This window comes from Microtus ochrogaster, linkage group LG3 (assembly GCF_000317375.1).
Source record: "Microtus ochrogaster isolate Prairie Vole_2 linkage group LG3, MicOch1.0, whole genome shotgun sequence".
In the NCBI taxonomy this organism is placed as follows: Eukaryota; Metazoa; Chordata; class Mammalia; order Rodentia; family Cricetidae; genus Microtus; species Microtus ochrogaster.
In genome coordinates, this window is record NC_022029.1 from 28,262,879 (window position 1) to 28,272,086 (window position 9,208).

Here is a 9,208-nt window from a genome sequence, read left to right on the forward strand (position 1 = left end):
AGATGAATTTGTATTTTAGAACCTAAAAATTCTTTCCCAGGGCTGAATTTCACAGAGCCTTGCATGACAGACAAGTGTCCACCACTAACTGCATCTGTTCTCAACAACGTTATTCCAGTCGAAAGAGCTAAACTTCATGCAAAGTCAAGCCAACTTAAAAATTAAAGATGGAGCCAACCTACCAGTCACTAAAACCTATTACAAAACTGTAGTGATAAAAATGAAAATAAGTTTTTAAAAACTAAAGTTACTAAGGAGACCTGTGGACTATAGAGGTGAGGTGGGCACAAGACAGTCCACACACTCCTGGGAAATGGGCAGACAGTTTGGAGGAAGATGTTAAGAAAACTGGCATTAAGCAAACTAAAAGAATTAAATGCAGCCAGCCGAAGAATCCCAGGATTGGAGTAGAGAAGGCAGGAGGACCGGAGGTCAAAGTCAGCCTCAGCTACAGAGTAAGCTTGAGGTTGTCATTACTTCAGCAAGCAGAGTCTCAATAAACAAATAGATAGACAGATAGACAGACAGACAGACAGACAGATAGATGCATTCAATGCTTGCACACCATGGTTGCCCACACCTTTAAATCCAGCACTTGGAAGACAGGCAGGCAAATCTTTGTGAGTTTGAGACCAGCCTGATTCACACAGCGAGTTCCAGGCCAGCCAAGGCAACACAGTGTAACCCTATCTAAAAAAATTCTTAGCCCCTCCAAATACAGCCCCTCTCAAATACATCAGGAATACTAAAACTATAAGTTAGGGAGCACATCTATTGTACCAAAGACTTGTCATCTGTTCATGGTGATAATATTGAAAATCATTTTTTTCCCTCTTGGTATTTTCAATGAACAAAATGTTGCTGAAAAGTAGACCAAGATACAGGATGGAATTTCACAAGGATTGAAAAAGAAGTGTGCCACTGATTGCTGTAGGAAAGGGAGCAAGGGAGGTAAAGGGGAGGGGATGGGGGGATGAGAACATGAAAGAATGAGATGGTGAGGGGAGGGAGAAGGATGGAGTGGGAGAGGAATAAAAGAGAGATCTTGATAGAGAGAAGCACTATGGGGTGAGGGAGAAACCTGGTGCTAGGGAAACTTCCAAGAATCCACAAGGATGACCCCAGCTAAGACTCCTAGCAATAGTGGAAAGGGTGCCCAAGCTGGCCTTTCCCTGTAATCACATTGGTAAATACCCCAACTATCATCATAGAGCCTTCATCCGGTAACTGATGGAACCAGATGCAGAGATCCACAACCAAACACAAGGCAAAGCTCTGGAAATCCAATCTAAGAGAGGGAGGAGGGAATATATGAACAAGGGAGGTCAAGGTCAAGATGGAAAAATCTACAGAGACAGCTGAACCAAGCTCATGGAAACTTATGAACTCTAGACTGACAGCTGTGGAGCCTCCATGGGATGAAACTAGCCCCTCCACTATGTGGGAGACAGTGGTGAAGCTTGGACTATCTGAGGGTCCCCTGGCATTAGGACCAGGATTTATCCCTGGTCCATGAGTTAGCTCATTAGAGCCCATTCCCAATGGTGGGAGGTCATGTTCAGCCTTAATGCAGTGTAGGGGCTTGGTCCTGCCCCAACTTAATGTGCCAGACTTTTTTGACTCTCCATCGGAGCCCTTACCCATTGGGAGGAGTAGATGGAGGGTGGGTTGGAAGGGAGGAAAAGGAGGTGAGAGGAAGAGCTGTGATTAGAATTAAAATAAAGAAAAAAATTAAAAAGAAAAAAAGAGGTGTCCCTGAACTACAAACAGAAGAATGGTACAACAGCCAATGGAAATTCACGAGACGGGAGGAAGAGACTCAAGAAAAACAAACTGGGTTTGAAAGCAGCCATAATGAACCCTACTATGCTATGTGCAATGCAATCAAATAAATGAAGAGACACCCAAACTCGGCATGACATCCCTAATACAAAGGTGTTAGATACTGTGAGTCAGCCTTGGCTGCATAAGCAGACCCTGTATCAAAATCTCAGAAGTAGCACCACGTTATAGTAACAGCACCAGAGACAACGACAACATGGACCGGAGCTCACCACTCAATCTCCTCGGGTTCTCGGTCCCTCAACAGCTCCTGTACCTCCTGCCGGCAGCGCTCCTGGTATTCTGGGTGCCTCGCCAGGTTATACAGGATCCAGGAGAGTCCACTAGCTGTGGTGTCATGGCCTGGAGGGTAGACAGACAGGCAAGCTTGGGTCTCTGGCATTTTTCAGCACGATGGACTAAAGTACCCAGAATGAGGTCCCCAGAGAATGATGGGGAAGGTATGGATGGACAGAATGGAAGGATTTCAGATTCCCCACAATATCTACATGGGATTGACAGACCTCTACCTTCTCTGGAGTCTCACACAGGGACCAGGGACCCTCACCTCCAAACATGAAGGTGTCAGCCTCTGCCCGGATGTCCTCATCAGACAGCTCCTTTCCATGTTCATCCTAATGCCAAAGCAAGACCCTCGATTTATACCATATCTGAGGTGATAAGAGACAGGTTCTGATACCCACTGTGCACACAGGATGCCTCCATTTCTTCCTTGGTATTCTGTCCCCATCAAAAAAGTTACCTCTAAAATATATCCGTCATGTGCCTAATCTTCCTAAGCACCATTTGTAACTCCCCAGTACTGTGCTGATCAAGTCCAGCATCTTCAATTTATACACAGAACATTAACATTCCTATAACACAGATCCCATATAAGCCCACATGGCTACAGATCCCACATAAACCCACCTTGGCCAGCAAGAGCACATCAATGAAGTCCAAAGTCTTAGATTTAGTCCTGGATTTCAGGAACTCGTCAACACTTTGGCTGGAGAGAGTGCGGCGTCTCTCCCTGATGACAGCATCTGTGAAGTTGTGCACCAGGTCACAGGCCTTGAGGAAGCGCCGCCCATCAGCAGTGCGGTAGTACAGGAAGTCCACATACAGGAAGAGCTGCTGGTACTTTTTTGCTATGAGGGAACTGAGCTCCAAAATGGCAGCAATGTATTCACTGGGAGACCTGCAGTTGAGGCCAGAGAGGAAGCAACTTAGCACACACAAAAACCCCAGAGAAGCTCCAGCCAGAATCCCAGGTCCAGGATCCATCCTGAAAAGAGCATCCACAAAGCACAAATTCTGTTTCCTGTTCCCCACGAGTAGCTCCCTGACCCAGGTTTCCAGGGCATAAATGGACATCATTTCCTCTTCTCGTTCACTCAGCATCTGCTCCTGCTCTTCTCCCTTGGTTTCTTGTGACTCTGCCCAGGCTCAGACCCTCCTCTCCTGGTTCCTTGCATCCTGTATCTCCATGAAGCTCCTTTGTTGATTAGATTGTCCAAGCTCGCTGTAACTAGGACTCCCCTCTGTACAGACACTTTCCCTTATGACCTGGAAAACTCAGGATGGAGTTCACACCCTTCTGGCTAGGTAACGCCTTTAAGATCTGGCCCCTCACTGAAAATGGTGACTCCTGGCTGTGATCCCAACACATAGGAGGTGGATGCAGGAGGATCAGAAGCACAAGTCCAATATCATCTACATAGTGAGCTCCAAGCCAGACTAAGCACAGATTGAGATGAACTCAAGAAAAAAAAAAGAGAGAGAGGGAAGGGAAGGGAAGGAGAAAAAACGTGGTACTGTCTAATGTTCTGCAGTGTTTAACTTTGAGAATCTATATTACACTGAGATACACCAAAGATTAATAAAGCATATTCCTGTGTATGTCAGAGATGGTGTTTAGTCTCCAGATCAAATTAAATGAGTGTTTAAAGCCCACAATGAACATGGACAGCTTCTTCCCACTAAATGGAGTCACATGGATGAGAAGGGAAGAAGGAAGAAGCTTGCTGGAACAGACATTTTCTCTCTGCACTTCTCTGCCATGATGGTGGGAACGTACCAATCCCCACCACCATGGACTGAAACCACAGAATAAACTACATCTTTCCCTCTGAGCTTGTTTCGTTTGCGATATTTTACTATGAAACTGTAACACGCCCTTCAGTGTCCTGCCGAAGATGCCTCCTTCTGAACGGCCTCTTTCACCCACTACCTCCTACCCCTCCTTGCCTTTATGCACCCCTCCCTAGAAGAACAACTCATCCTCTTTTTTTTCCTGTCCCACTTTTGACCCAACTCCTGCAGAGTCTCTTCTACTCTCTATAGGCAGCCCTCCATCTCCAAACTACTCCCTCAGTACCTGCCCCACATTCCAAGGCTGAGACAGGGACTCACTCTTGGCAGTTGCTGTCAAAGCCAAAGAGGCATTTCTGCAGACTGTCCAATGTCATGAGGCTGATGTTCTCAAACATTTCCAGTCGTGCGCTGCCCTCCAAGGCTAGGCGCTTCCACTTGTCCTGACCAGAGGAGGGAACAGACATGGGGTTAAGCCTTTGATCCTTGAGTCCCTTCCCAACCCTAAACACTGGGACAGACACCTGACCCCAGAGAAGAACGACTCTGGTGGGAGCAAAAAACAGTAGAGGCGAAGCCCTTGGTTCACCTTCTGTGTGCTCTCTGTCTGCTTGCTGCCTTCTCCTAGGTCCTGTTTGTCAAGTCTTCAGCCACAGTTAAGCTCAGGATCGACTACCCAGTAAACTCTAGAAGTGCTCACTCTGCCATTCACGCTCGCTTACTTTTTGTAAACTTGGAGAACACTGACCTCTCCTACCTTTGGTTTCATCGCCCATAATATAACAGTCATACGCACCTCTGCCTCACAGCAATATGGAAATTACATCATTCAACATAAACGGTAGACCTGATGTAATATTCTATCTGCAGAAGGTGTTCGATAAGTGTCAACAGTGGTTACCATCCTCAATAGTATAATTAGAGTTGGCTACAGAAATGGCCCCAGTTATCTCTAAGTCCTCCATTCTCCGACTTCGCAATGTGATCCATATAAAGTTTCGGCTTTCACCCTTTTTGAGCCAGCATTTTTCATGCTTGAAAACCCAGAGTGAACTCAGCTCTACCCAATACCATTTTTAAAGGACTTTTGACCATCATCTTGACCCCTGCCCAACCAACATCTCCCAGAAGGACCTAAGTTCTTTGAGACAAGGTCTTGTTGTTAATGTAGTCTGGACTGGCCTGAAATTCACAGTCTTTCTTCCTCAGTCTCCCCAGGCTGCGGTTGAGAAGTGCCTCACCATGGCCATCTTAGGGGCAACACAGTCGAAGCTAATATTCTACAGAGAAAGAGCTGCATTGATAGTCAGTGCTCACCAGATGACCGACTCTCCAGGGCTTCTGCAAAGGAGAGTAGATACTAGTCTGCTAGGTGCCCCATCTATATGGAAAGAGTATGACTCCAAGGTGTCCTTCTGATCACCTTTTAAGTTTAAGATTATTATCCTCATTTTAAAGATGGGGAAACTGAGGTTTGGTGAGGAAAACTGATGTCCCCAAGTCCATGCAGCAGAAACACACCTTCAGACTACATCTGGCAGAAGTCACTCCCTGTTCTGCAGTGTTCTTTGTGGGACCCTGGATTTGAGGAACTCACGTGCATGATGTTCACGCTCTTATTAAAAATCTTCACATAGGGCTTCAGGATGTCAAAGTGGAAGGCAGGCGTCAGCAGGCGGCGATGGCGGCTCCACTTGTCACCTGAACTCAGGAAGAGCCCATCCCCTGGAAGGGAAGCCATGGCAGTGGGCAAAGGTGGAAGCTTCCTCTGATCCCCAAGGTGTCCCCTGATCCTCACCTTGAGGTACTCACCCAGCCAGGGCTTCAGGAAACGTAAGAAAGTCATGTCCTTGGGGGCCACCATAGCTGCCATGAAGGAAGACAATCAGGGGCCATGGAGAGGGTGAAAGGTGAACTTTGGGAGAAGGTGGGGACTCCCAGCCCCAGGGTTCCCCACTTCCCCTCCAAACACAGGAAGGTGGGAAGGGACAGGGACAAAGAAAGCAGGGAAGAGGAAGGAGGTAAGACAAGACCAGACCAGACTGCAGCAGCAGAAAGAGCAAAGGTCATCCCGGCAGGGCCCCAGCATGCCTTCACATGGCTACTACACGGTCCATTCTGTCTTCCATATCTGAGCTCAGCACAGCACTCTACAGGCCTTTGCAAAGCCCTAGGACACACCTTCATTAGCAGCTCTCTGACATGTCCTGACACATCCTGGTATATATGATAGGGGCACATGTCATCACAACCTGTCATAGACACAACACACATGATATTCCCTGACATGACACAACACCGGTGTGTAAAAGTCTGGCATGACCTAATTGTGCCCTTCAGATTGGCATTGAAATATGGTCTCTTTTGAGTCCCAAATGTGTCCTAGATATGTCCCAGACTCCTCTAGTTCTCTCCTCTATGCCACACTAAGCATTAAGCTTTTAAAAGTAAGGGTGCCTCTATTCTCAGAGCCAGGTGCCAACTGGGAAGAAGTTGTCTCTGCCTTCTCCAGTCATCAAGCAGCCCCAGGACCAGCCAACCAGACACAGCTAACCCATCGGAACTCCAGTGGACATCCCCTGCAGTACTTGGCATACCATCTCTGTCCCAAACCATCTCCAGTTTGGGGGTCTCTTTTACAAAGGTGGCTGGGACAGCCAAGACTCATTGAACCGGCAGGTGGGGAGGAGTTCACGTCATGTCACGTGCTTCCCCCAACCTCAGCTGTTCACCTAGGAGGCACCATCTTGCAGGAATGCTGTTTATGTCATTGGGGACATGAGAGAAGTAAAAAGGCATTGTGTTGTTCTGTACTATACAGAACCATTTGCGCTCCATATTGTGCAAGGAATCTGCATGCACACATTGTAAGCAGTGCAATGTTGCAAGGAACCACTTGTTCATCCCGGCCGCCCAGAGCTGAAATAATCACACAGAAACTGTATTAATTAAATCACTGCTTGACCCATTAGCTCTAGTGTCTTATTGGCTAACTCTTACATCTTAATTTAACCCATTTCTATTAATATGTGTATCACATGGGGTCGTGGCCTGCTAGCAAAGTTTCAGCATGTCTATCTCCCGCAGTGGATCCATGGCGTCTCTCTCTCAGCTTAGCTTCTTCCAGAATTCAGTCCACTTGTCCCCGCCTACCTAAGTTCTGACCTATCACAGGCCAAGGCAGTTTCTTTATTCATTAACCAATAAAAGCAACACATAGACAGAAGGACTTCCCACACATTGCTAATAGTTTGAAGTTCTGAGGTAACTATGGAGAATACCAAGAAGAATGGGAGAACCACATCACAGAGCCTCATCAAACTCAGAGTCTTTAGGAATGTTCCAACCAGCAACACACTTTTTCAGCTCCTCCCCACCTGCCGGTTCAATGAGTCTTGGCTGTCCCAGCCACCTTTGTAAAAGAGACCCCCAAACTGGAGATGGTTTGGGACAGAGATGGTATGCCGAGTACTGCAGGGGATGTTCACTGGAGTCCCGATGGGTTAGCTGTGTCTGGTTGGTTGGTCCTGGGGCTGCTTGATGACTGGAGAAGGCAGAGACAACTTCTTCCCAGTTGGCACCTGGCTCTGAGAATAGAGGCGCCCTTACTTTGGATCTCAGAGGCAAGACTAATCATGGAACCAGAGGTTGGGACTGGGGTCTGGAAGTTCTGCTTGCTTTTGCTGCACACACAGAAGACACAGTAGTGTTTAAGGCTGTTGACTCACTTACTATCTTCTCAGAACACAGACTTGGTAAATTATGAGCAATTTAAAGATTCAGTCACTGGAGAGATGGCTCAATGGTTGTGAGCACTTGTTCCTGCAGAAGTCCTGGGTTTAGTTCTCAATATCCACATGACAGCTCATGATCACCTGTAACTCTGCTTACAAATAATCTCACACCCTCTTATGGCCCCTGAGGGTACTGCATGGTACACACACATCCATGCTGGCAAATAAGCACACATATAAAATAAAAACAGAAAAATAAATAAATAAAAATAAAATAAAAACAAAGGCCTGGCACAATCATGTGCACCTTTAATACCAGGACCTAAGGGACAGAAGCAGATGGATCTCTGTGAGTTCAAGGCCATCCTGATCTACAAAGTGAATTCCAGACTACCTAAGGCTATACAGTGCCTCAAATAAACTAAATAAATGCCTCAAAAAGAAATCATTTTTAAGAGACTCCGGATCCCGGGGACTTACTGACCAGACAGTGTAACTCAACAGGTGAACTCCAGGGCAATGAGAGATCCCACCTCGATAAGGTATGAAGAGGTCCCAAGGATAGCAGCTCAAGTTGCTTGCTGTCCTCCTCCACATTCTGGCACCCACACACATGCATCCACAGGCACATGCATCCACAGGCACATGCATCCACAGGCACATGCATAAACATATACACACAAAAAGATTCTTCAAAGAGAGTTTTGTTTTTCCTGTTCTAGGTTGCAACCTATGACTTTGTCCGTGGTAGACAAGTGTTCTACTGCTGAGTATATCCTCAGCCAATACATTCACTTTCCTGGCTTAGATCATGCTTAGGGTTGAACTTCCCTCTCTCACAGTTCAAGCAGATCTCAGCAGCAGAACCTTATCCAAGTTCACTCAGCTACAGAGACATGGCCACCATTGGGAACAGCCCCATCTGCTGCTCAGCCTGGTCAATCCGAGGATAGGAAGGACTTGGACAAGAGACAAAGAAAAGGCCAAGTGTTGGGATCCTAAAAGAGATACCTGAGGCATGGAGCAGGGGGGCAACAAATGCAGGGTCAACAAGTCTCAGCACAGGGATGACGGGTCCCAGCCAACAGAGATGGACATCTCGGAAGGTCTGGCCCATTTCAGTCACCAACTGCATGCCTTCCTCATTGTTCTGAATCTGGGGAGGGAAAAAGTTGAGGCAATCCAGGCAGAGTGTTTCAGATGTTCCCACCCTCTGCCCACCCACCACGCAGCACCTCTCACCCTGCTACTTGGGTCGTTCATCTGTGTCTCTTGATGAGTTAATGTGAGTTCAACTATGAGTGTTCCTTCCTGTGCCCTGTATCTGTTTACATGCCTCTCTGATGTACCACTCTCATCTCCTTATTTGTGAGCTAGATAGGGATAATTGATGGATCAGTGGACAGACAGATACATTCATATACACAGATTTTGAATAGTAGTGACAGAGGTATGAACTATTTCATAGAGGGATTGGAGGAGATAGATGATTGATAGATAGATAGGTGATAGATAGATAGATAGATAGATAGATAGATAGATAGATAGATAGATAGATA

General features: G+C 46.7%; 1 protein-coding gene across 1 annotated transcript in view; it reads right to left on the reverse strand.

Moving 5' to 3' along the window:
• The window catches only part of LOC101983169 (cytochrome P450 4F5), a 14,724-nt gene that overhangs the window by 2,844 nt on the left and 2,672 nt on the right, over positions 1 to 9,208 (reverse strand). The window contains exons 3-9 of the mRNA XM_005360687.3: positions 8,661 to 8,805; positions 5,728 to 5,781; positions 5,513 to 5,640; positions 4,237 to 4,358; positions 2,752 to 3,022; positions 2,390 to 2,456; positions 2,055 to 2,184 (exon numbers count right to left, since the gene is read on the reverse strand). Coding sequence (XP_005360744.1) covers positions 2,055 to 2,184; positions 2,390 to 2,456; positions 2,752 to 3,022; positions 4,237 to 4,358; positions 5,513 to 5,640; positions 5,728 to 5,781; positions 8,661 to 8,805 — 917 coding nt within the window. The remainder of the gene's footprint in view (positions 1 to 2,054; positions 2,185 to 2,389; positions 2,457 to 2,751; positions 3,023 to 4,236; positions 4,359 to 5,512; positions 5,641 to 5,727; positions 5,782 to 8,660; positions 8,806 to 9,208) is intronic.